At 43.0% G+C, this 27,958-nt stretch overlaps 1 protein-coding gene across 1 annotated transcript; it reads right to left on the bottom strand.

Annotated features, from left to right (window-relative positions):
* Positions 1 to 14: 14 nt before the first annotated feature.
* On the bottom strand, positions 15 to 27,524 carry LOC106610885 (sodium-dependent lysophosphatidylcholine symporter 1-B). The gene is made up of 14 exons (XM_014210539.3): positions 27,238 to 27,524; positions 21,202 to 21,330; positions 19,020 to 19,144; positions 9,259 to 9,382; positions 8,833 to 8,911; positions 8,572 to 8,741; positions 8,379 to 8,469; positions 7,959 to 8,077; positions 5,987 to 6,070; positions 3,511 to 3,594; positions 3,309 to 3,421; positions 3,018 to 3,161; positions 2,580 to 2,756; positions 15 to 2,274 (listed from the first exon to the last, which is right to left on the bottom strand). Exons 1-14 carry the CDS (start codon positions 27,325 to 27,327, stop codon positions 2,220 to 2,222), a joined length of 1,584 nt encoding a protein of 527 aa, XP_014066014.1. The 5' UTR covers positions 27,328 to 27,524; the 3' UTR covers positions 15 to 2,219.
* Positions 27,525 to 27,958: the final 434 nt, after the last annotated feature.

Genomic DNA, 27,958 nt, shown 5'->3' with positions numbered 1-27,958 from the left:
TCAGACGTACCCGATTCTCACTTGAAACATAGTTTGTATATTTAATAGGCAAAATGATACATTATGTTAACATCTGACTGCAGAGTGATCTATATTTCAGATTCATTTCCCAACACTGCTGATAAATAGAAAACTTGGCTTGGGTCTGCTCAAAGATTCATACAAGTATAAATACAATCAAATGAATTGTCACATTACACACAACACAAACCATTCACAAGATCAGGACACAGCTTCAACTGACAGATCTGACAATACTTCTAAATAGGTAAACAAGTTAAGACTTTAAATACACAAAAAAAAAAAAAAAAAAAAAAAACAGCCCATTACCTTGTGATAAAAGTCACATAATTCGGATTATCATACAACACACATGCATGTTGTATACACCCATAGCCAAATAAACTTGTCTATACAAAAATGCGCACATCCATATTCACAGACAACTGTGTACAGATTATGTAATGTGCCAAATTAGTAATGCGTGTGCCTTCTTTAACACAACTAGTTTTAATAAATAGTGAAAATGCTGTGCTATTAGGCTCTAATCTCTCCATTCAGTTGAAGGCATCAAACATTAAGTTAGACGTGAGATCGTCAACTCAAACTCGTTAGAAAGCTTTCCCACTCTCCAAGAACGGTTCTACTTTTTAAAGGGTGACTTTGGGAGAAAAACTGTATATCAATGCATTATGATACCAGGTCATTTAATGCTTAAAAAGAAACATATTTTTATAAGATATTGGCTACAGAGATGCCACTTCTTACCCATCTGTCCAAAAACTAATCCTGTGAAATGTCAACACATACTGGAGATTGAGATTTGAGTTCCCAGTTGTTTTGAACGCAAATCTCAAACTTCTGACTTCAGTGCATTCAAAACGGGGAATAATAAAAATAAAAAAAAAGGGCTGACTGGGAAAAAAGAAGAAAAAAAAACCACCGATTTGAGTGGTCATCCAACTCAGAATTCAAACTCGGGCCTCTTTCTAGAGCTCCGACTTTCCAACCTGAAGGCCCGAGTTCCCGAGATTGAATGATTTAACCTTGTGTTTTTCCCGAGTTCCCATTCTAGCTAAAGTGGCTAGCTTAGCTGACGAACTATACTGAACAGAAATATGAATGCAACATTTTTACTAAGTCACAGTTCATATAAGGAAATAAGTCAACTGTTATAAATTAATTTGGCCCTAATCTATGGATTTCATATGAAATGCTCGAATAACATTGGAGGCGGTGTATGGTAGAGAAAATAACATTAAATACTCTGGCAACAGCTCTGTTGGACATTTCTGCAGTCAGCATGCCAATGGCGAAGTTGGACTGTTCATGCTCAAGTCAACTTTTAAAAAAGGGAAGTCTTCACCGTGTGAGAGAAACAACTTTGACCAAATATAATTTAGTAAAAACTTATACAGAAAATCTCATTGCAATTACAAGGTTTCCAAAGTACAAGATGTGTTAAGACAGTAATAATAAGGTGGAATTCAGCTAGCCTAGATACAGTAAGTCTGAAATCCAGACATCATTGGCAATGTTAATGAGTTCATTAAGGTTAGCGTTTCCTTTTCCCCACAAGACACCAATATAATTCCAGTGAATGGATCAGATTGTCCGAAATGGAACAGTTATGTGCTCTCCACGTCCCTAAAGAAGGCTATTACTCTCACGATAAGTGAAAAGGATTTACATTAAAACGTAACCATAAACAGTCTAGATAGAACAAGCTACTGGTATGCCCTAAAAATTAGGACCGAAATCTTCCCTCTATGAGGACCATCCTTTCTGGATGGAAAATCTTTTTCCTCTGCTGAGAAAGGCTCCCCCCCCCCCCTTTGAACTAATACTTGGTTCAGGTAGACAAATCATTAAAATGTTAGATTTGAAGGGTAAATGCCCCACCCTCCCCCCCCAAAAAAAAATCCCAAACCAATGTTTGTAATGCAAACAGACACATAAACCAACACCACAAATACATAGTACAGCACGCAATAGACAGGGCACAGAGAGCGATGACTCAGACTGGACAATAGGGGTCTCTGTAAGCCTGTTGAATCCTTTGGAGACTAGGGCCATTGCGTTCATGTAGCAACAGGTAGGAAGCAGCCACAGTGTCATCTGGTTTTTCTACTGTTAGTTCCAATTAAACCCAAACACTCCAGCTTGCCAGTGCAAACACGCGGGACAGTTGTGGCCTTTCGGCTCCTCTCCCAGGACTCCTACACAACGCTCCCAAGCTCTGTGGACTCTGTATCGGAATCCTGATTGCTGACCCTGTTTCAGAATAGGAACACAGCCAAGAGTTAGACACAAAGGACTTGGCTTGTTCAAGATAGCCTCTCTGCCATGAATAAGAACTAAGGCTTAAAGCATGTCCTTTACATTTAGCTGAGGTATAGAGAAAGATGCCAGAAAGGAACTAAGTTTAGTGTCCCCCTGCAATCATTTAGTTCCCCAGTGCACTTAATTTAGGAATAAAAATTGCTTGGGTTGTGCATGAACACTGTTCTATTACAATGAGTGTCTGGCTTAGATACCCCCAATCAGCCCTAATCGTGGGTGTGTTTGGCCTGACTCACCGCATCTCCTGCAGTAGTTTCCTGTTGCCTTGCCTCCTCTCCTCATCGATGGGGTAGGTCTTGAATATCAACAGCCCTAGGAATATCAGAACAACAGGAGCAGCTGAGACCAGCACCTTCAGGGTTAAATTCACTGCATCAGGTTGCGAGCAGCCTCTTGTCACATAGCCGGCAAAGCTGAACAAAATGTACAGGGAGAGAGAAGAAAAGAAAGCAGATATAAGGTACAGTTTGGCTTGATTATGAATGTGAGGATTATGTTATGGTTAACCACACGAGTGGCCCAAGGAAAATGCAGCTATCCTACAGTAGAATTTAGGCAATTGTTTTGAAAATATGATTCACTAAGCTGCTGCAAAATAGAGTTAGATTTCAAGCTAAGCTCAGCATGCTCAGTTTATCATGTACAATACAAGCAAGAGAGCGAAACACACTTACTCGAGACTGAGAGTGGAGATGCCGAGAGAGATTCCTGAGGCAAACTTGGTGAAGAAGACATAGAAAGAGTAGAAAATGGCCTCGTGGCCACTAGAGTCTGGATTCTTCACTTTGAAATCATCCACCACATCTGGGAGCATTGACCTGAGAAACAGAGAAAGAAGTGAATGTATACAAAAAAAAGGCACGACCCACCACAGACTGGACATACGTAGAGACACCGGCGATATGATAGAGATCTATAGGTTGCTGTGGGTATACAGAGGTACATTCAGACAGTAGGAAACTTACCAGGGTAGGAGGAAAGCTGCAGCCACACTGACTCCTGCTGCCACAGAGACCACATAGGCCACAATCAGACTGCTCTCAATGCAGACGATCAGGATCATGAAGGGCACTGCCCACTGCGGAGAGAGACATGAATAAAACAAGCCACAAGAGAGCACCCCATACACACCAGCTTTGAGATGAAGCGCCACAACACACTGCTTACCGTGATGCCAATGTAGACTGCAGTCTTCTTCCCAAATCTGGTCAGGAACCATTGCCAGAACGGAATGGACAAAGTCCCAGAGAGCTACAAATTAAACACCAAAGAAGAGCATTAAGATATTTAACTTTTGAACCATTTCCATAAAAATAGTCAAAGCCCTGAGGGCAATGTGGGAACAGAAAAGGTCAGACTGACCGATAGGCTAAAACATAATGTGAGAAGGACACAATGTGAAAGGGCTCTTTATTTAAACCTGCAGGGGGTCCATGACCCTTGACCTCTTATAGAGGTGTGGTCAACCCAGGGGCGGAAATCCCGGGGGGGGGGGGGGGGGACGAGGGGGACACGACCCCCCCCCCCATCCTGGGAAAAATATGATTTGTCCCCCCCCCAATATATCACTGAAACATAACTATGTAATTTAAATAATATTCAATGAAAGCAATTGTGCTGATTATAGACACTTAATAGCGCATTTTTAAGTTTCAAAAGATTGCGACCCCCCCCCACCCTTTGCCTCACAATTGGTTGATCCACTGCCAGTTCCTTAGTTGGCAAGGTAACAGAGGGGTCGTGTCTACTGTCTGAAAGGCACTCAATGAACGTAACTGACGTGAGGTTAATCCAGTCAATCGCGCACACCCACTAGCTGAATATGCAGAGCTAGCGTGCAAATATTAACCATTAAGCTAGCTAGTACCTATTCCATTTATGTGGCCTCGTCAAAGATGGAATCTTTGCTATCATCAATTTATTCCAAGATCAGCATGCAGATGATGTAAATTAGTGCTTCAAAGTCCCCGTGATAAGGTTAGCGATAAACTGAAGTCCAAACTGAACTACACTCTCTTCTACCATTCTCTTAAATATATTTAATGGTCTCGGTACAAAAGCTAAATTGTCGCAAGGGAACTTTTTTGTTTATTTTATTTCACCTTTATTATTTAACCTGGGTAGCAAAGATTATAGCAAACACCACTGAAACGGAATTGGTGCTCGCTAGCTTTGCAAATTCAGCTATTGTTGGAAGCCTGCCAATATGAAACAAACTATTAAAATTACAAAAGGTTGCAGCATATGTTGTGTAAATGGTGAACTCATACAGCTGTCAACTCGTCATTTTAATCCGTTTCACATTTGCTAGCTACCTTTTAGATCGAAGCCCAAATAGAATGATAAAATATATGATAGAAGCCCATCTCCTACTGTAAATAACCTACACACTGTGTGTGTGTGTGTGTGTGTGTGTGTGGTGTGTGTGTGTGTGTGTGTGGTGTAGCCAGCCAGCCAGGTAGAAAAATAAAAGACGGACATCAGAGTATTTTTCAGTACACCAAAACGCAAAGTAAGAACCCTAGTAGCCTAATATCTCAAAGACTAGTTGATAAAATGTTCATAAGAAAGAAATGAAATTCTAATGGAAATGTTTCAATGATGTCATTAGGCAGAGCAGGCAACAGATGGCACACAGACAGCAGAGTTGGGGACAGATATGCAGGGACAGACTGGCAGAGACAGGGAGTCTCAGGTAAGTTTGTTGAGTCTTTGGCAACATTATGAAAGGTTCTCAATTTTTTTTAACTTGTAAAATAGGAACATAATTAGAAAATGCCATGGATACCCCCACTCTCAACTTAAACTGGTGACTGAACTAAGATTTGTTAAAGGCAATGCTGTTGTGATTAGTTGTGTAGTTTTGGGTACCGGTAGTTAGGAGTACAGCAAACACCTTATTTCTTTGGTTCCTCAATATACATTTACCATATTACAATGTAGGCTATGTGTTACAGCACTACTTTTGGTGTCCCCCTCAGGAATTGCTCTTGAGAAAATTTCATGTAATTGTCCCCTCCAAAGTTGATATCAGATTTTCACCCCTGGGTCAACCCATGTGTCAAATGACCACACAAGGTTTAGCTAGCAGCTGAGCACTCAGCAGTATTAGAAATATCTAACACTATGCTGACCAAAACCAGCCTTGCATGTATGGCAGTTGGAGGAGTTGGCTAAATCACAAACAGATCTGGTGACCGGGCTACTAAGGACCTTTCTAAACTCCCACATTTCCTGCTCCAGTGGCCAGGGCGGTGCAGGGCAGGTCTACATCCTACTCAGGCAGAGGGAGAAGCGACGGTGCAGAAAAGAGGGAATGGTAAATTGGAAGGAAAGGCCAAAGCATGTTCCCATGGCGGTGCTGACAGATTGCCCGAGCAACAAAAGCCCCTCTGTGCTCCTTTCTTACCCCTGCTCTCTCTATTAGAGAGAGAGGGTGACAGGTTCCCAGGGACCACAACCACCTCTCACCCCACAAAGAATTTGCCCTTTCCATTCCATGAAACACCATGGAACCACAGACATTACACCAACCCACAAGCTGACATTTCAGTCAGCACAGAATGTACAGGTCTTAGTGTACAGAATATAGTCACTGATGCCTTTGTGTTACACCTCTAGTGGGAGTGATCCCTAGACTCACCATAATGACCAGGAGAATGTTCTGGAAGTCATTTCTGAAGCCCATGGTGTAGCTGATGAACAGGGCAAAGTTCCCCTCCAGGAGCTGCAAGAAGGAGAGCAATGACATGAACATCAGCCACTGAACATACAGGAAGTCATATACTGTTGAAGTCGGAAGTTTACATACACTGAGTCATTAAAATTTGTTTTTCAACCACTCCACAAATGTCTTGTTAACAAACTATAGTTTTGGCAAGTCGGTTAGGACATCTACTTTGTGCATGACAAGTAATTTTTCCAACAATTGTTTACAGAAATTATTTCACTGTATCACAATTCCAGTGGGTCAGAAGTTTACATACACTAAGTTGACTGTGCCATTAAACAGTTTGGAAAATTCCAGAAAATTATGTCATGGCTTTAGAAGCTTCTGATAGGCTAATTGACATCATTTGAGTCAATTGGAGGTGTACCTGTATTTCAAGGCCTACCTTAAAACTCAGTGCCTCTTTGCTTGACATCATAGGAAAGCCAAAACCTCCGAAAGAATAATGGTAGACATCCAGAAGTCTGGTTCATCCTTGGGAGCAATTTCCAAAAGCCTGAAGGTACCACATTCATCTGTACAAACAATAGTACGCAAGTATAAACACCATGGGACCTCGCAGCCGTCATACCGCTCAGGAAGGAGAGAGGAATGTAATTTGGTGCGAAAAGTGCAAATCAATCCCAGAACAACAGCAAAGGACCTTGAAGATGCTGGAGGAAACGGGTACAAAAGTATCTATTAGCCACAGTAAAACAAGTCCTATATCGACATAAGCTGAAAGGCCGCTCAGCAAGGAAGAAGCCACTGCTCCAAAACTGCCATAAAAAAGCCAGACTACGGTTTGAAACTGCACATGGTGACAAAGATCGTACTTTTTGGAGAAATGTCCTCTGGTCTGATGAAACAAAAATAGAACTGTTTGGCCATAATGACCATCGTTATGTTTGGAGGAAAAAGGTGGAGGCTTGCAAGCCGAAGAACACCATCCCAACCGTGAAGCACGGGGGTGGCAGCATCATGTTGTGGGGGTGCTTTGCTGCAGGAGGGACTGGTGCACTTCACAAAATAGATGGCATCATGAGGGAGGAAAATTGTGGATACATTGAAGAAACATCAAGACATCATTTACATTTACATTAAGTCATTTAGCAGACGCTCTTATCCAGAGCGACTTACAAAATGGTGCATTCACCTTATGATATCCAGTGGAACAACCACTTTACAATAGTGCATCTAAATCTTTTAAGGGGGGGGGGTTAGAAGGATTACTTTATCCTATCCTAGGTATTCCTTAAAGACATCAGTCAGGAAGTTAAAGCTTGGTCGCAAATGGGTCTTCCAAATGGACAATGACCCCAAGCATACTTCCAAAGTTGTGGCAAAATGGCGTAAGGACAACAAAGTCAAGGTATTGGAGTGGCCATCAAAGCCCTGACCTCAATTCTATAGAAAATGTGTGGGCAGAACTGAAAAACCATGTCCGAGAAAGAGCTGGTGTAAGTGAGTCAGGCTGTCAGGAGTAATGGGTCAAAATTCACCCAACTTATTGTGGGAAGCTTGTGGAAGGCTACCCGAAACATTTGACCCAAGTTAAACAATTTAAAGGCAATGCTACCAAACACTAATTGAGTGTATGTAAACTTCTGATCATTGGGAATGTGATGAAAGAAATAAAAAGCTTAAAATCATTCTCTCCTATTATTCTGACATTTCACATTCTTAAAATAAAGTGGTGATCCTAACTGACCTAAGACAGGGAATTTGTACTAGGATTAAATGTCAGGAATTGTGAAAAACTGAGTTTAAATGTATTTGGCTAAGGTGTATGTAAACCTGACTTCAACTGTACATACAGCAAACCAAACACCAGGGTTACACAGCCTAGAGCTCATCATAAATAATTTTTGGTGCAACTGTATCCCACTCTAGGAGTATGGGTCACCATGAAGGCCAGCGACGTGAAGAGGAATCCCATGACCAGTTTGACATACGGCCCATATCCCATCACCATCCTCATGCCCTCAAAGAACGACATGGGCTCTGTCTTCAGACGCCCACACTCTATGACCAAAACAAAGATGGTGATTAAAACTGATTAAATGCACTGTGCCAAACATCAGCTGAAGACTTATCTGATGTGCTTATCCCTCATCTATGACATTTACTGACTGCCAAAATGTGGCCTTCTCCTAGTTACTTGTAACAAAGAATTCTTGTAACATTTTAGGGTTGAGAGGAAAGGATTTTCTGAGGATAACAGCTGTTATACTTTTCTCATATTTAGAGTACATTTGATGTAATTAATGCGAATAAAATAATGTGACTATAATTATGTAAACAACTTCCATTAATCAAGTCACACCTTCCTGCTCTCTGACTCCCAGGAACAGGACTGCTGCACAGAGAACGTAGATGACACAGATGACTGCTGAGGCGATGAGGTAGGCTCGTTTCTGTTAGAGGGACAGGAGGAGCAGGGTTAGGGTCAAATGACACTTCTAACATTGCCATTACAATGTTACACAACATGTCATCCCTGGGGGTCCCCCTCTCACCGTTTCATCCAGGGATATGTGGGAGATGTTGACGTCTGACCCCAGCAGTGTGGTGTTACTGTTGTCAAGGACATCCAGGTCACCCGGGAGACAGGGGGCGATCGCCCCACCCACAATCTGCCCCTGGATCGCTGTGCCAACCACCGTGCCCAGCACCTCCACCGTCATACCTGAACAAGAGAGAGAGAGAGTAGAATGAAGACCTCATATTAGAACCACATGAGATGCTACATAACTGCAAAGATGTACAGGATGACTTACGGTAGGCCGTGGCAGAGTCCCTCTCTTTCTGGTCCACGCTGATGAACATGGTGAGCGCTGAGTATGGCACATGGAAGCACTGCACACAAAAATAATCAATTCCTGGCACAAAATAGCTGTATGTAGCAGTAATAGTATTGTCTGTTAGTTTACGCCAATCAGGGTAGGGATGGTAGGGAAAAAGTATTTTTTTAAAAAGGGATTAGAAATGACAAACAATTATATTGATAGAACCCACATTAAAGCAGATCTACCCCCCCACAAAAATATATTGTTTAATTACATTTACGTCATTTAGCAGACGCTCTTATAATTACAACCATATCACAGTTCAATGGAGATTGAGGAGCAATGCATTGTAACATGTGCCCCTTATTAATAACACATTTGTTCACTAACAATAGTGTGTGTATAGGGGAGACTGACCGTCTGCAGAGACTGGAATAGGCAGTAGAAGATCAGATACCACAGGACCTTCCACTGCTCCACTGGAGGGACATACCAGATCAGGAAGTACGTGAGTACTGCAAAGGGAGTGGAGATGAGGATCCTGTGAGGAAAACAGAGGAGCATTTTAATGTTTTGGTGTCTAAGTAGGTCTATTTCATCTCTGTGACTGGAGAAAAATGATACTTAAAAAAAATATATATATATATTTTTTTTTCAGTATTGAAGCAGTAAATAAATATTTGTTCTCACAATTATGATTTCCATGAGTCCCTGCCAGGCTAAGTGTGGCACCTGGTAGTGATGGCAGTAGTGCTACCAGATTTTGGGCACTAACTTGTCATCTGCACAGGGTTGAGATGTATATAAACACTGAACAAAAATATTAGAAACAATTAACGATTTTACTGAGTTACAGCTTATAAGGAAATCAGTCAATTTAAATAAATTCATTAGGCTCTAATCTAGGGATTTCACATGACTGGGCAGGGGTGCAGCCATAAGTGGTCCTTGGGGGGGGCATTTTTAAAATTGTATTTAACTAGGCAAGTTGTAATAGAGCCCGGGATTGAACTAGGGTCTGTAGTGACACCTCTAGCACTGAGATGCAGTGCCTTAGACCACTTGATATGCAACACCTGTCAGGTGGAAGGATTATCTTGGCAAAGGAGAAATGCTCACTAACAGGGATGTAAACACATTTCTGCACAAATTTGTAGAGAAAGAAGCTTTTTGTGCAATTTTCTATTTTTATTTCAGCTCATGAAACAATTTACATGTTGCATTTATATTTTTGTTCAGTATATAAAGTATTTAACTTTATTTAACTAGGCAAGTCAGTTAAGAACAAATACTTATTTACAATGACGGCCTACACCGGCCAAACTCGGACAACGTTGGGCCAATTGTGCGTCCCTATGGGACTCCCAATAACGGCCAGTTGTGATACAGCCTGGATTCGAACCATGGTGTCTGTAGTGATGCTTCAAGCACTGAGATGCAGTGCGTTAGACTGCTGCGCCACTCAGGAGCCCTTGAACCCTGTCGTTTTCTAATCTTCTTACATTCACAGTCCTTTTTTTATTCTTTCTTTCTCTGCATTGAGATCTATAAGCCTTAATCCCCTGTTTGGGGCTGTGTATGGAGAAGGGGCTCAGAATGGGCTCACTGTGGCCCTTCTCTCTGCACTATGCCTGCCGACAGGGAGATTGTGGTGGCGCCATACTGACTCGCCTCACTCTATAGGCACAATTACACAATACACCTGACCAGCAAACCAATATACTCCAGCTAGAAAAGCAGAACATCCATAGAGAACAAAGGATCCACTACTGCATTGGTCTCCAACACATAGACCATTAGCTCAACAATCAATTCTGAAAGTACATGCATGCTATCTCAAAGCTCACGGCTACCATCCAATCAAAGCAACATTGACATTATCCCACCCCTGGTTAGCCACTATTGGCTTAAAGCCAAATGTAACAATATCTGCCAATTAATTTCCAGCAATATTGCCCCTCTGTCTGTTTGGTGCGTACAGTTGTCCATCAGTCAGTATGTAGCCAATTAGCGATGTTAATGATACCCAGCATCTTGTGGGTAGACCGTCTTTCCCCAAAAACCTTGTCAATTAAATGTAAACTGCGAAGTTGGCTTCCCAGACAGAACTATCATGATTAATTAGGTCATTGTTTGGCAAACTCTGCCATGACGTGTTCTGCAGCAGTAGGCCTTATTGCTAAACCGACACATTACTCACTCATTTTGATCACGAGGACTGGGATATGTTCAGAGTAGCTTCAGAAAATGGACACATATACTGATAAATTCATTCACTGTATCAGGAAGTGCATAGGAGATGTTGCACCCACTGTGACTATTTAAACCTACCCCAAACAGAAACCGTGTATAGATGGGAGCATTTGCGCAAAACTGAAGGCGCGAACCATCGCATTTAACCAGGACAAGAAGACTGGGAATATGGAATAATACAAACAGTGTAGTTATTCCCGCCGCAAGCAATCAGGCTAAACGGCGGTATAAGGACAAAGTTGAGTCCCAGTTCAATGGGTCAGATACGAGGCTCAGATACGAGTTGTATGTGGCAGGGTCTACAGACAATCACGGATTATAAAAGGAAAACCAGCCACGTCGCGGACACCGACGTCTTGCTTCCGGACAGGCTGAACACTTTCGCTCGCTTTGAGGATAATACAGTACAAACCGACGCGGCCCGCTATCAAGGACTGTGGGCTCTAATTCTCCGTGGCGGCCGTGAGTAAGACATTTAAGTGTGTGTTAACCCTCGCAAGGCTGCGGGCCCAGATGATATCTCTAGCCGTGTCCTCACAGCATGGCTGGCGTTTACAGCTATATTTAATCTCTCCCTATCCCAGTCTGTTGTCCCCATATGCTTCAAGATGGCCACCATTGTCCCTGTACCTAAGAAAGCAAAAGGTAATTGAACTAAATGACTATCGCCCCGTAGCACTCACCTCTGTCCTCATGAAGTGCTTTGAGAGACTAGTCAAGGATCATATCACTCTACCTTAACTGACTCACCTAGACCCACTTCCATTTGCTTACCGCCCCAATAGATCCAGAGAATCCAATCGCCACCACACTGCCCCGTCCCATCTGGACAAGAGGAATACCTATGTAAGAATGCTGTTCATTAACTATAGCTCAGCATTCAACACCATAGTACAAGCTCATCATCAAGCTCGAGGCCCTGGGTCTGAACCCCACCCTGTGCAACTGGGTCCTGGACTTCCTGACGGGTCGCCCCCAGGTGGTGAAGGTAGGAAACACCTCTTCGCTGATCCTCAACACAGGGGACCCACAAGGGTGTGTGCTCAGCCCCCTCCTGTCCTCCCTGTTCACCCATGACTGCATGGCCAAGCACGCCTCCAACTCAATCATCAAGTTTGCAGACAACAGTAGTAGGCTTGATTACCAACAACGATGAGAGCCTTCAGGGAGGAGGTGAGGGCTCTGGGAGTGTGGTGCCAGGAAAATTACCTCTCACTCAACAAAACTAAGCAGATGATCGTGTACTTTAGGAAACAGCAGAGGGAGCACCCCCCAATCCACATCGATGGGACCGCAGCAGAGAAGGTGGAAAGCGTCAAGTTCCTCGGCGTACACGTCACTGACAAACTGAATTGGTCGACCAACACAGACAGTGGGGTGAAGAATACCTCCAGGACACCTACAGCACCTGATGGCACAGGAAGGCCAAAAAAGAGGACATCAACCACCCGAGCCACTGCCTGTTCACCCCGCTATCATACAGAAGGCGAGGTCAGTAGAGGTGCATCAAAGCTGGAACCGAGAGACCGAAAAACAGCTTCCATTTCAAGGCCATCAGACTGTTAAACAACCATCACTAGCACAGAGGCAAATGCCTACAGACCGATTAGGAATCACTGGCCACTAATGTTTCTGTACCTAGCATTACTCATTTCATATGTAAACTGCACTCCACACCATCTTAGTCACTTTTAAATTGTGTTTACATATTGCGTCACCCATTTCATATGTACACCGCTCAAAGAAATAAAGGGAACACTAAAATAACACATCCTAGATCTGAATGAAATAATCTTAAATACTTTTTTATTTACATAGTTGAATGTGCTGACAACAAAATCACACAAAAATAATCAATGGAAATCCAATTTATCAACCCATGGAGGTCTGGATTTGGAGTCAGTCAAAATTAAAGTGGAAAACCACACTACAGGCTGATCCAACTTTGATGTAATGTCCCGTCAAAATGAGGCTCAGTAGTGTGCGTGGCCTCCACGTGCCTGTATGACCTCCCTACAACGCCTGGGCATGCTCCTGATGAGGTGGCGGATGGTCTCCTGAGGGATCTCCTCCCAGACCTGGACTAAAGCATCCGCCAACTCCCGGACAGTCTGTGGTGCAACGTGGCGTTGGTGGATGGAGCGAGACATGATGTCCCAGATGTGCTCAATTGGATTCAGGTCTGGGGAACGGGCGGGCCAGTCCATAGCATCAATGCCTTCCTCTTGCAGGAACTGCTGACACACTCCAGCCACATGAGGTCTAGCATTGTCTTGCATTAGGAGGAACCCAGGGCCAACCGCACCAGCATATGGTCTCACAAGGGGTCTGAGGCTCTCATCTCGGTACCTAATGGCAGTCAGGCTACCTCTGGCGAGCACATGGAGGGCTGTGCGGCCCCCCAAAGAAATGCCACCCCACACCATGACTGACCCACCGCCAAACCGGTCATGCTGGACGATGTTGCAGGCAGCAGAATGTTCTCCACAGCATCTCCAGACTCTCACGTCTGTCACATGTGCTCAGTGTGAAACTGCTTTCATCTGTGAAGAGCACAGGGCGCCAGTGGCAAATTTGCCAATCTTGGTGTTCTCTGGCAAATGCCAAACGTCCTGCACGGTGTTGGGCTGTAAGCACAACCCCAACCTGTGGACGTCGGGCCCTCAGTCTGTTTCTGACCGTTTGAGCAGACACATGCACATTTGTGGCCTGCTGGAGGTCATTTTGCAGGGCTCTGGCAGTGCTCCTCCTTGCACAAAGGCAGAGGTAGCAGTCCTGCTGCTGGGTTGTTGCCCTCCTACGGCCTCCTCCACGTCTCCTGATATACTGGCCTGTCTCCTGGTAGTGCCTCCATGCTCTGGACACTACGCTGACAGACACAGCAAACCTTGCCACAGCTCACATTGATGTGCCATCCTGGATGAGCTGCACTACCTGAGCCACTTGTGTGGGTTGTAGACTCCGTCTCATGCTACCACTAGAGTGAAAGCACCACCAGCATTCAAATTCTTGTTAACAAACTATAGTTTTGGCAAGTCGGTTAGGACATTACTTTGTGCATGACAAGTAATTTTCCCAACAAATGTATCACAATTCCAGTGGGTCAGAAGTTAACATACACTAAGTTGACTGTGCCTTTAAACAGCTTGGAAAATTCCAGAAAATATTATGGCTTTAGAAGCTTCTGATAGGCTAATTGACATCATTAGAGTCAATTGGAGGTGTACCTGTGGATGCATTTCAAGGTCTACCTTCAAACTCAGTGCATCTTTGCTTGACATCGTGGGGGGAAAAAAAATCAAAAGAAGTCAGCCAAGATATCAGAATTAAAAAAAACAAAAAAATACAAAACAATTGTAGACCTCCACAAGTCTGGTTCATCCTTGGGAGCAATTTCCAAATGCTTGAAGGCACCACGTTCATCTGTACAAACAATAGTGCACAAGTATAAACACCATGGGACCACGCAGCTGTCATACCGCTCAGGATGGAGATGCATTCTGTCTCCTAGAGATGAATGTACTTTGGTGGAAAATTGCAAATCAATAGCAAAGGACCTTGTGAAGATGCTGGAGTAAACAGGCACAAAAGTATCTATATCCACAGTAAAACGAGTCCTATATCGACATAAGCTGAAAGGCCGCTCAGCAAGGAAGAAGCCACTGCTCCAAAACCGCCATAAAAAAGCCAGACTACTTTTTTCAACTGCACATGGGGACAATGAACATACTTTTTGGAGAAATGTCCTCTGGCCTTATGAAACAAAAATAGAACCGTTTGGCCATAATGACCATCGCCATGTTTGGAGGAAAAAGGGGAACGCTTGCAAGCCGAAGAACACCATCCCAACCGTGAAGCACGGGGGTGGCAGCATCATGTTGTGGAGGTGCTTTGCTGCAGGAGGGTCTGGTGCACTTCACAAAATAGATGGCATCATGAGGGAGGGAAAGTATGTGGATATATTGAAGAAACATCAAGACATCAGTCAGGAAGTTAAAGCTTGGCCGCAAATGGGTCTTCCAAATGGACAATGACCCCAAGCATACTTCCAAAGTTGTGGAAAAATGGCGTAAGGACAACAAAGTCAAGGTATTGGAGTGGCCATCACAAAGCCCTGACCTCAATCCTATAGAACATTTGTGGGCAGAACTGAAAAAGTGTATGCGAGCAAGGAGGCCTACAAACCTGACCCAGTTACACCAGCTCTGTCAGGAGGAATGGGCCAAAATTCACCCAACTTTTTGTGGGAAGCTTGTGGAAGGCTACCTGAAGCATTTGACCCAAGTTAAACAATTTAAAGGCAATGCCACCAAATACTAATTGAGTGTATGTAAACTTCTGACCCACTGGGAATGTGACAAAAGAAATAAAGCAATCATTCTACTATTATTCTGACATTTCACATTCTTAAAATAAAGTGGTGTTCTAACTGACTTAAGACAGGGCATTTTTACTAGGATTAAATGTCAGGAATTGTGAAAACCTGAGTTTAAGTGGATTTGGCTAAGGTGTATGTAAACTTCCGACTTCAACTGTATATTCTTAATCCATTCCTTACTTAGATTTACGTGAATATGTTGTGAAACTGTTAGATATTACTGCACTGTCAGAGCTAGAAGCTACACCCGCAAATAACATCTGCTAAACACGTGTATGTGACCAGTAACATTTTATTTGATAGATTTACAATTTAAAAAAAAGGGGAATTACACCAACAACAAAAATCTAAATGTGATCGTTTTTTCCCAAACAATTGTCTTCCGATGCGATTTAAGCATTGACTTGACTCGAACATTCCTTTTCGCTGTTTCTCTATGAATAATTGTTATATTGAGTAGAAAAAAAAATAAAAATACCAGCAAGAATAAAACTGCGAAAATAGAATTCGAAAATACTAAAGATTATTTGGCATGACAGGTCCCATAAAATTCATATTAACCATTAGATTACCAGGTATATTGATAGAAAACACATACACCAAAGACCCAGGGAAGATGTGCAGGGTAGAGAAGAATGTGCGTATCTGAAAGTAGCTACCATGCTAGAAAATGTTGGAGACCCCAGCACTACTGGGTTTCCAGCAGACCAGGCCACTCGAAATAATACAAGTCAGGGGCATTGCTGGCAGGGTATTTTGGAGACAAATATGCATCAAAGACATTTCTATGCCTGCAGGGCAGTGGGCGTTCCACTCGTCTCATCCTCTCACTAGTCGCCGCAAAAACCACAGTTGAGAACAGTGGTTACTCTAACATTGCATGCTCATCTGCCAAGTGTTTTAATCACTACAACAGCATTAACACTTTAGAACAATCTCTCGCTAATAAGTAATGTTTCTTTCTATCCATAATCTATGCTTGACCTGCAATTATGGTGCCTACAGTCCTCAGGGGGCCTATCAGCTAGATTAACTGAAAATGCATGTTTGTCTGACATGACGACCCCACTCACAAAATGGCCAGTCAATGGAAATGGCCCATCCTCAGCAGCCCACACCAACTGGACTGGATAATCCCCCATCCATCTTGTTCCTTAGACTATGTGGGCTGACAATGGGGCTAATGAGAGTCAATAGGCAGATCTGACTGGAAATAGAGGTCAGATTTCTCCTTGATTGTCTGCATTTTGTAAACCGTCACTCCGGTTTAATACACCAAGCTCACAGCATGAGCTCGACGGCAGCCCAACACCAATGACCTTGAGGCAAAGACATACACAACACACCTCAGGGTGTAGAGCAAGACACGAGAGAGGAAAGGGCTCAGGGTTTTATTTTGCAGACTGGATCATCTGCCTGTGAGAAACATTCATGTGCTTGTTCAAGTTGTCAACATTGTCTTATCAATATCATAATACTTAAAAAGCGAAACTATTAAAGTACTGATCAGCAGAGCCCATTAAGATAACATTGTGTTCCCTCTCTTTTATAACAATGATCCTTTTGATGTCATTTTTAAATCACAACCAATCAGATGATTATTTAAAATCAGTCTTGCAGGCAGATACATGGAAGAGGGTTCTAGAATTCCACAGTGTTTAGGACTAATGAACACTATTCTGGGAAAAACATCTTCCACTTATAGTGCCAATTAAAAAGGCTGGAGCATTCAGATGGGGAAAGAGCTTTGGTCAAGGTTTAGTTAAGTAATGCATTATTGTTAGTGGGGAAGACATCTAAATCTCCTAGTCTGTGCTAAGGTGCGGATAACATGCTGGAGGCTTTGTGGTTTGTACAGGCCAGAAAACTGCCACCTAACAGTGACCTACCTCATTGACAAGCAGCCAAGAATCTCCCCTCTACTTGACCTGTGGTAACTTCTCTGAATTTGGTGTCTCGTGTGGCTCAGTTGGTAGAGCATGGTGTTTGCAACGCCAGGGTTGTGGGTTCGATTCCCACGGGGGACCAGTACGGAGAGAAAAAAAATGTATGAAGTGTATGCATTCACTACTGTAAGTCGCTCTGGATAAGAGCGTCTGCCAAATGACTAAAATGTAAAATGTAGGCAAACCCCCTCCCCACCTGCATTCTGGAATCACACACACACTTCAGGCCCCCCATTGGCCTAAATCCAGTGGTGTGTTGAGGTTTGGACCAATTAGAGAGGGAGAAGCCAGTTCTCTCCACCTGGCATCCTACATTACACGCCCAGGGTCCTAAGATATCAAGCGAATCCAGCTTGATATCTTGACAGAATTCCTAGACAGTCACAGTATAATGCCAAATATACATTTTAACCACAATTTCACTCTATCCTCTTGTAGAGGAGTATGTGAAAATATACATTAGTATGTTATATATACACACATTAGTATGTTAAATGTAAAAAAATGTTATATAGCAGTGGTCACCATGTTCCCTCTGGTTTAAATAACTTTGGCCGGTGCAGGGTCACACAGTCGCAGTACCCAAAGGCCAGAGAGGAGTCAGGGATCAGTGTTTCTCTTGACCACATGGGGTCATAGAGTTTCACAGGTCCATATAAAGTAGGCCCCAAAGTGCTAGGTAGCAGGGGTAGGATGCTGTTAGAGGATCTAACACCATCGAGATCATCTCTTTACAAACAACTGTCTCACAATGTTAAATACCTCCCATTATGGAATTCCTACAACCAGATGTCAAATAAGACTACTGCCTTGATAGAGCACACCTAGCAACAAAACAGTAACAATGGCGTTTTTTTGACGCGAGGATTACTTTAGCAGTAGCATTGCCGAATCTTATATGCAATGCTCATGTGTTTAGATGATCAGTGTGTGACACTGGAGCTCTGGTTTCATCAACTAGTGACGGCCATTCTGGGCTGCTGTACTCACTCCAAAATGCACTCCTATTACTTTAGAGGGAGAACTCACCGTTCTCTTCCATTCCTGACACATAGCACCCACCACTTGGCTTAAGTCTCGATTAGGGCATCTGGGGGAAAATCATAGCATTTCTACCACCCAGAACTTTGTGGAACCTCGCAGTGGCAGCTCAGAAAAAAAAGAAAGCACCTGGGTATTCTAAAACTAACTAAAATAAGATTTAGCCTCATTCCAGTCTGTCCTGGTTTGCACCCAGAGGAGAAGTTTAAAGCTACTACAATCTAAGACAGACAGTACCCAACTGCAGATAAAGACAGTAATAGCGTCAGCAGATACCGAGGTCAAATAGAGAACAAGTTATACATATCAGTGACAGCCTGTTCTCTCTATTCAATCTGTTTCATTTCAGCTTCGTTGTCACGATTACCACCTATAATTCCATTTCCACTACTGTTCTCCCTCGAAGCGTGACGAGAGGTTATGCTTTAAATCTCTGAATGCCTCTCCTCTCCCCCTTCCGCCAATATCCTATTCTTGTTCATGTCCTCTGTTTTCATTTCCTCTTTCATTCCTGCCTGCTGTAAGGATGTCCACTGGGTGACCGAGGCGGAGACACCTACCAGGGCATCATCCGGCCACACCGGGTCCATCTGCTCCGGCTCACCAGGAAGCCCACCGTTGGGTCTGTCACTGCATCCCAGGCCCGGCCCACAAACAAAATGATAGAGGCATAGAATGGGTCCAGCTATGGAGAGAGAGTTAAAGGGAGAGAGAGAGAGAGATAACATTCATTGTCTGTCAGACCACTACAACCACAGACATCAGCCATCACCTCTCCTCACAGAAGCTGTGGCCATTGACACAGAAATAAAAAAGCCATCTTTTGCATCTTAGCAACAAGATGACTAAGAGGATATTTAGTGAGTTGCAAAGGTTGTGTAAGAACAGTCAGGGATACATGGTGTGGCCACATTGACAACATTACCATCAGAACAGTGTGGTGTTTAAGACAATTCCAAGGAGCTCATTATCTCTCTGGTTGAAGGTGTTGTATTCAGTGTGCACAGTTTATCACTTGCTAATTGAGAGACAAAGCAAAGCAGTGGGGAGTCAGAGTTAAAGTGCTTCACTGGATGAGTCATGCCAGAGGCTGGCAAAATGAAACCAGCTCTTTGGCCTTCCCCTTTAAAAAAGTAAAAGGGGAACTGATTTTGTGACAGTGAGCTCAGAAATGTTACAATATTCAGAAAATAAATGAGACAAAATATATACACTGACTTTCTATGTTGTGCTTTAAATGACACAATTTCAAGACAAGGACTGATAGTATAAAGCTCATTAGATGGACACTGAAATACTGAAGGTGAACTAAAATGTTCAGTTCTGCCCTAGGAACACTGTGCTCTTTGTCTTGGGGAGTTATTAATTACAGTGCCTATATAGGTGATCAGTGGTGGGAAAAGTACCCAACTAGTAAAAGTAAATATACCTTACTAGAAGATGACTCAAGTAAAAGTCACCCAGTAAAATTCTACTTGAGTAAAAGTATTTGGTTTAAAATATACTTCAGTATCAAAAGTAAAAAATTATTTCAAAGTCCTTATATTAAGCAAACCAGATGACACCCAATGTATTTTTATTTATGGAAAGCCACAGGCACACTCCAACAGAATTTAGAAACAAAGCATGTGTTTAGTGAGTCCGCCAGATCAGAGGCAGTAGGGATGACCAGGGATGTTCTCTTGATAAGTGAGTGCGTGAATTTGACTATTTTCCCATCCTGCTAAGCATTCAAAATGTAACGAGTACTTTTGGGTGTCAAGGAAAATGTACGGAGTAAAAAGTAGAATATTTTCTTAAGGAATGTAGTGAAGTAAAAGTAGTTAATATAAATAGTAAAGTACCGTAATTTCCGGACTATTAAGTGCACCTGAATATAAGCCGCACCCACTGAATTATATAAATTTAATTCAGTGGGTGCGGCTTATATTCAGGTGCACTTAATAGTCCAGAAATTACGGTACTTTTACTATATATATATATATATATATATAAAAATTTGGAACATAAATAAGCCGCACATGTCTATAAGCCGCAGGTGCCTACCGGTACATTGAAACAAATTAACTTTAGACAGGCTTTAACGAAACACGGCTTGTAACAAAAAATAAATTAGCAGTAAGCTTTAGTTGTCTTTTTGCACTGAGTCAATTCCTCACGCTGCTGTTTCCAACGTCTTATCATCGACTCATTAAGACCAAGCTCCCGTGCAGCAGCTCTATTTCCTTTTCCAACAGCCAGATCAATCGCCTTCAACTTGAAAGCTGCATCATATGCATTTCTCCGTGTCTTTGCCATGAGGGTGACAATATTACTACCATAATCAGAATGATGGGAAGTTTGAGAGTGCTCGATTTAATCTAAACAGTAAACAAAAACGTTGTTTGGCCTTAACCCGTTCGGCAATTTCATTGGTCTAATGAAAGCTTCATGCCGCCCAAAAAAACTGAGCACGTCACAGAATGTGTTTTTTGGGAGAAAAAAAAAATTGAAAGCGGGAAAAATCCAAAAATTATATTGTTTAAGCCGCGAGGTTCAAAGCTGGGAAAAAAGTTGCGGCTTATAGTCCGGAATTTACGGTACAGAAGCCCCCCCAAAAAACGAATTTAGTAGTACTTTAAGGTATTTTTACTTAAGTAATGCACACCACTGATAGAGATGCCTAGCTTGGGACTTCTAACCCAAGCCTTCTATGTCCCCCACCCTGGTTTTGCCCTCTGGCTCAACCCCCGTCTCACTCACCTGGGCCACATCCAGCAGGTAGATCTGGAGGAAGAAGCCCAGAGCACTGCCAGTGATCTGATAGGGAGCCCCTCCAATGGCATAGCACAACTTACTGCACACTGATAGACGGCCGCTGTCGTCCCGCCGCTGGAGAATAGGGAGAGAAGACACACATAGCAGGACGATAGGACAATGTTTTGTCATACACTAAATACAGAAATGAAGAACACTGGAATTTAATGGGTTGCTATTGATACACAATTTAGCTGTGTTGTGATACGGGGCTCTGTGTATGTCCATATCCAACTCGGACTTTGTATTAAAAGCTGACAAATGTGGGAGGCATTTCATTTTTATATATTTAGCCAGGACAGTCCACTCTAACAATTGCTACAGTTTTCTAGGGAGTCCTGGATTCCATATAATCAATAAAACACACCATACACAGAAGCATATACAGCAAATCCTTTAGCATACATACAACAGCACAGCTAAAATCACAGCACACACTTCATACTTGGTTGGAGACTCCCACCTGAACAGGTCTGACATGTATTCATGCAGTTTGTGCTGTGTCACCTTGGAAACAGTCACTAAGGTGTTGTAATGGATCCTACTTGTCTGTGGTTCGATTCTAGCTTCTTGCACAAAAAATGTAATCTGTGTTCCTTCCGTGAATACCCAGTCATGATAGAAGCAGCCCTACTGACGATACGTTGTAGCTGGTTAAGACCCGTCTTATTGCACTGACGCATGGTGGGAAGCCACACTGTGGTTTATCACTTAATAATGAACAAACCTGATCAGTAAAAACTAACTGGTAGGTCTACCTTTACTTCTGTGAACTGTCATCATCCTCCCTTAAGGATGTGGGTTTTTGGTATCGGCACAAGGCAACGTTTCTTAAACATACAGTATGCAAACAATTCCTCCAAAACGAAATATAAGTGTTGATATTAGTTGGTAGGGGTCTTTAACATTATGTTTGGATGCATTTCTAATACCTTAAGACTTTCTGCTAGATGTTATCAGAGACCAATTTTCTATCTGCTTGACCAGAAATCATAGCCTTTGCTTAGTCCTAATTTTTTTGATGGAAAATGGTTGAAAAATGTAAATGCATTAATTTCTCCAAAATAGACTTCACTTTCATTTGACATGCTCTTATGAGCTTCACATGTTGGTCCTCATAGGTCCTTTTAGATAGAAATTCCCTAAAACAACATTGTGAGGCCAACATTGGCCAACCCTCCTCACCCCATTTTTAACATCAGATTAGCACCAAATCCCTCTGACTATGCAGTCTGGGCCACAAGGAGTTTAGAAACTGGTGTGAGACTGGGAGGTCACTGCACAACTATGCTTGGTGCCGGAGGCAGCGATTGGCTCTGGCTATGTGATGAGGCATTCCGACGTTCCATCAGCGGCCTGAGTGGCCCAGCAGTCTGCAGACAGTCAGGAGTGCACACACCCCTCCTTCCAATCACAAAAACATCCTACTGGTCAATGAGTAAATAAACCCAGTCCAATAGCATCTATTCTGACACCGTCCTGTCTGTCAGTGTTGTTATAAGCACCTGACCCATTCATAGTACTTTCCCAGGTGAAATACACCCGCATAGAACAGGAATTACATCCCACATTGCCTTCAGGAATGCAGCCTGAAGATATCCTGTGTAGGACAACTTGTATGGAACACACTTTTGTGTATGTGGACACCCCTTCAAAATAGTGGATAAGGCTATTTCAGCCACATGCCTTGCTGACAGGTGTATAATATCGAGCACACAGCCATGCAATTTCTGCCCTGCTAGAGCTGCCTCGGTCAACTTTAAGTGCTGTTATTGTGAAGCGGAAACGTCTAGGAGCAACAACGGCGAAGTGGTAGGCCACACAAGCTCACAGAATGGGAACGCAGAAGCGTGTAGTACATAAACATCCTGTTGAAACACTCACTATCGAGTTCCAAACTGCCTCTGGAAGGGACATCAGCACAATAACTGTTCGTCTGGACCCTCATGAAATGGGTTTCCATGGCCGAGCAGCTCTACAAGCCTAAGATCACCATGCACAATGCTATGCGTCAGCTGGAGTGGTGTAAAGCTCGCCGCCATTGGAGCAGCGTTCTCTAGAGTGATGAATCACACTTCCCCATCTGGCAGTCTGGGTTTGGCAGAAGCCAGGAGAACGCTACCTGCCCCAATGCCAACTGTAAAGTTTGGTGGAGGAGGAATAATGGCCTGGGGATATTTTTCATGGTTCGGGCTAGGCTCCTCAGTTCCAGTGAAGGGGAAACTTAACGCTACAGCATACAATGACATTCTGTGCTTCCAACTGTGGCAACAGTTCAGTATGACACAGCCCCCATGCACAAAGCAAGGTCCATACAGAAATGGTTTGTTGAGATCGGTGCAGAAGTACTTGACTAGCCTTCACAGAGCCCTGACCTCAATCCCGTCGAACACCTTTGGAATGAAATGGAACGCTGACTGTGAGCCAGGCCTAATCGCCCCACATCAGAGCCCGACCTCACTAATGCTCGAGGCTGCAGCAAGTCCCTGCAGCAATGTTCCAACATGTAGTGGAAAGCCTTCCCAGAAGAGTTGAGGCTGTTATAGCAGTTGGGGACCAACTCCATATTAATGCCCATTATTTTTGAATGAGATGTTCGATATGCAGGTGTCCACATACTCTTGGTCATGAGATAGATATCTATCCACACACACCAAAAATATAAATGCAGTACCTCTGCATTTGGCAGAGGTACTTCCAAATGCAACAAGCTAATTTCTCACATTTTGTACACAAATTTGTTTACATCCCTGTTAGTAAGCACTTCTCCTTTGCCAAGATACTGCAAATCCATCCACCTGACAGGTGTGGCATATCAAGAAGCTGATTCAGTTGGGTACAATAAAAGGCCACTTTAAAAATGTGCAGTTGTCACAACGCAATGCCACAGATGTCTCACGTTATGAGGGAGTAAGCAATTGGCATGCTGACCGCAGGAATGTACACCAGAGTTTTTATTTCCAGATAATTTAATGTTCATTTCTCTACCAACATCATTTTAGAGAATGTCAGTAGGTCCAACAGGCCTCACAACAGCAGACCATGTGTAACCATGCCAGCCCAGATCAGGCTTCTTCACCTGCAGGATTGTCTGAGCCCAGCCACCTGGACAGCTGCTGAAACTGTGGGTTTGCACAACCGAAGAATTTCTGCACAAAGTGTCAGAAACCGTCTCAAGGAAGCTCATCTGCGTGCTTGTCCTCACCAGGGTCTTGACCTGACTGCAGTTCAGTGTCGTAACTGACTTCAGTGGGCAAATGCCCACCTTTGATGGCCACTGGCACGCTGGAAAACAAAGTGCCCCCTTCACAGCTGAATCCCAATTTCAACTGTACCTGGCAGATGAAGACAGCGTGTATGGCGTCGTGTGGGCAAGCAGTTTGCTAATGTCAATGTGAACAGAGTGCCCCATCGTGGCGGTGGGGTTATGGTATGGACAGGCATTAGCTACAACAAACAGAATTACATTTTATCTATGGCAATTTCAATGCACAGAGATACCGTGACGATAGGCTACCTGCTGCCCCGATGGCAGGTAGCCTAGTGGTTAGAGCATTGGACTAGTAACCAAAAGGTTGCAAGATCAAATCCTAGAGCTGACAAGGTAAAAATCTGTCGTTCTGCCCCCGAACAAGGCAGTTAACCCACCGTTCCTAGGCCGTCATTGAAAATAAGAATTTGTTCTTAATAACTGACTTGCCAAGTTAAATAAAGGAGAAAAAAAATATCCTGGGAGGCCCATTGTCATGCCATTCATCCGCTGCCATCACTTCATGTTTCAGCATGATAATGAACAGCCCAATATCACAAAGATCTGTATACAATTCCTGGTAGCTGAAAATGTCCCAGTTCTTCCATGGCCTGCACGCTCAACAGACATGTCACCCATTGAGCATGTTTGGGATGCTCTGGATCAATGTGTACAACAGTTCCAGTTCCCGCCAATATCCAGCAACTTTGCACAGCCATTGCAGAGGAGTGAGACAACATTCCACAATCAACAGCCTGATCAACTCTATGTGAAGGAGATTTGTCACACTGCATAAGTCAAATGGTGGTCACACCAGATAGTGACTGGTTTTCTGATCCATGCCCCTACTTAAATCAGCCAATTTATTTACATTGACTGATTTCCTTATATTAACTGTAACTCAGTAAAATCTTTGAAATTGTTGCACTTATAAATTCTCTCAGAGAGAAAATTCAAAAACAAACCCAATTTTGATACACTCCCATATCTACTGGGTGAAATACCAGTGTGCAATCATAGAAGCAAGATTTGTGACCTGTTGCCACAAGGGCAACCAGTGAAGAACAAACACCATTGTACATTGTTACAACACTATTTAGACATGACATTTGAAATGTCTTTATTCTTTTGAACTTTTGTGAGTAATGTTTACTGTTCATTTTTATTGTTTATTATCTACTTCACTTGCTTTGGCAATGTTAACACATTTCCCATGCCAATAAAGCCCTTAAATTGAAATTGACACAGACAATCAGTGACACCTCTAAAATGGTGTTGATGTGCCACATTGCACCTCCCTGCCAGTCAGAATGAAAGGTAAATAGCCTTTGAGCTCGTCAAGCAGCCGAGACTGGCATGGGACCAGAGATGAGGCAAAACTTTGACGGAGCAGCCAAAACATTACACACCGGAAATCAACCTGTTACAAGGAAATCCAGTGTGACAGCACAGCACTGATGCCGCGTTCAAACACTCGTTGGGACTAGGAAACTCAGCAATGTCCAACTTGCTAACTAACTGGTTGAACGCAGCACATGTAAGTAGCAAGTTGGAAATGTCTGAGTTTCCTAGTTCCTACTAGCACCTGAACGCGGCATTATGGTGCTTTCAAGACAACAGGGAACTCAGAGGTTGAATCATAACATCAGTGATGTTCAGGTCGGAGCTCTAGAAATAGGCCAGAGACCGACTTGGAATTCGAAGTTGGATGACCGTTAAACTAATTTTCCCAGTCGCAGCTCGTTTTCTTCAGAGTTCCCAGTTGTCTTGAACGCACTGAGGTCAGAGATTTCCCAGTTCCCAGTTATTTTCAACGCGGCCCATCGAGACAATTACTGACGTCATATCAGTGAACGTCAGTAAAACATTAGTCTTCGGTTCTTATTATAGACAAATGTAGTGCATTCAGGACAACTGGGAACTCGGGGGAAAAAATTAAAAATAAATCAGCTCTGATTGGGAAAATGTGTCTTGAATGGTCATCCAAATCCGAATTCCAAGTCGGAAACTCTGGCCTAGTTCTAGAGCTCTGACTTTACAACCTGAAGATCACTGATGTTATGAGAACCACATTTCCCCCCCCCAGAGTTCCCAATTGTCTTGAAAGCACCAATAGGTCTATGTATGCTGTTCTTTTGAGAGTTTGAGTACGTCAGCTGGTCAACATTATCCTTCAGACAATATTAATCATAGCTAAAATACAGGTTTAATGAATGCATGTCCCTTTAAAACCGGTAAAGTTTCTCTGAAGACCTACTCCGATTGCTCTAGCGTGGTGAAATTCAAGCCCCATCGACGAACCTGGAGGGCATTAGTGTACTATGTCAGCTATGGTTTAGTCACAATTACACCAGTAACCTAAGCCACTCATTGTAAATGCCTATCATTTGAAGGCTATTTGACGTTTGAAACGTGACTGCAGTAAGTAACCAGCCCAATAAAAATAGCACATAATGGCACCACATGCCCTCACTGCCAATTACAGCGGCTTTCCTAATAGCCTAATCAAACCGGTCTCAATTTTATCTTAATATCACGGTCAAAATATTTCAGTGAATTTGTGTGTGTTGAAAAACCCATTATAAAAATGCCTATTTAAGCTACAATACAGCCCATATTTATCCATGTGGATATGTTAGTAAAATAATACCGTCCAGATATCCGTATAGTCTACATAACAGTATTGTGAAGATAATTTTAGGCCATAAATTAATAGAATTCCTCGCACTCACCTTGGCAATTTTGATTCCATCTTGACTTCTTGTTTTTTTTCGTAACAGGCTTGACGCGGAATATTGCTCCGCGCACTCTCCTTTTACCATATCGTTTTAAATCGATAATTTCTTTCAAAAGCCTTAAAAAAATGTTTTGCTCCTCACTCAGTATTGGAACCGCACGGGTTGCACACTCAATTTGGGAGGCTGGTCTCCTTGGTTTGATATGGATGGATAGAGCGCGTCTTTGCCCTCCCCCACTCATTCATACACGCTTTCAAATACTACGCCTCCGACGTCATGTTAACCCTTTAATTGACTAATGTGCTGACGCGACTAATTGGATTCAATGCAAGGTAGCCGACACTAAAGGAAACATAGCATACCAACAATATAGGCAGAAATATTTGTCTGCATCAATTTTATATTATGACATAGTGCACTTTGGGTTATAAAAGTGTGGGTGGGACATGACCTGGCGGGTGGGAGGGGCCTCCCCCAGAATTTTTGAGCCATATAAAGCACATTTCTGAACTTTTTACACAATCGAATATGTCGTCTCTATTTGCAACTAAAAGTCAGCAAAAATGCCCACAGTCATCAAGCTAGGTAAAAAACGAGCTCTGACTGGGAAAATGTGTTTTTAACAGTCATCCAACTCCGAATTCCAAGTTGGGAACTCTGACCTCTTTCTAGAGCTCTGACTTTCCAACCTGAAGTTCACTGATGTTATGATTCA

The sequence above is a fragment of the Salmo salar genome, chromosome 09 (assembly GCF_965601325.2).
Source record: "Salmo salar chromosome 09, fSalSal1, whole genome shotgun sequence".
Classification (NCBI taxonomy): Eukaryota; Metazoa; Chordata; class Actinopteri; order Salmoniformes; family Salmonidae; genus Salmo; species Salmo salar.
This window is presented reverse-complemented; position numbering and strand designations above follow the sequence as displayed.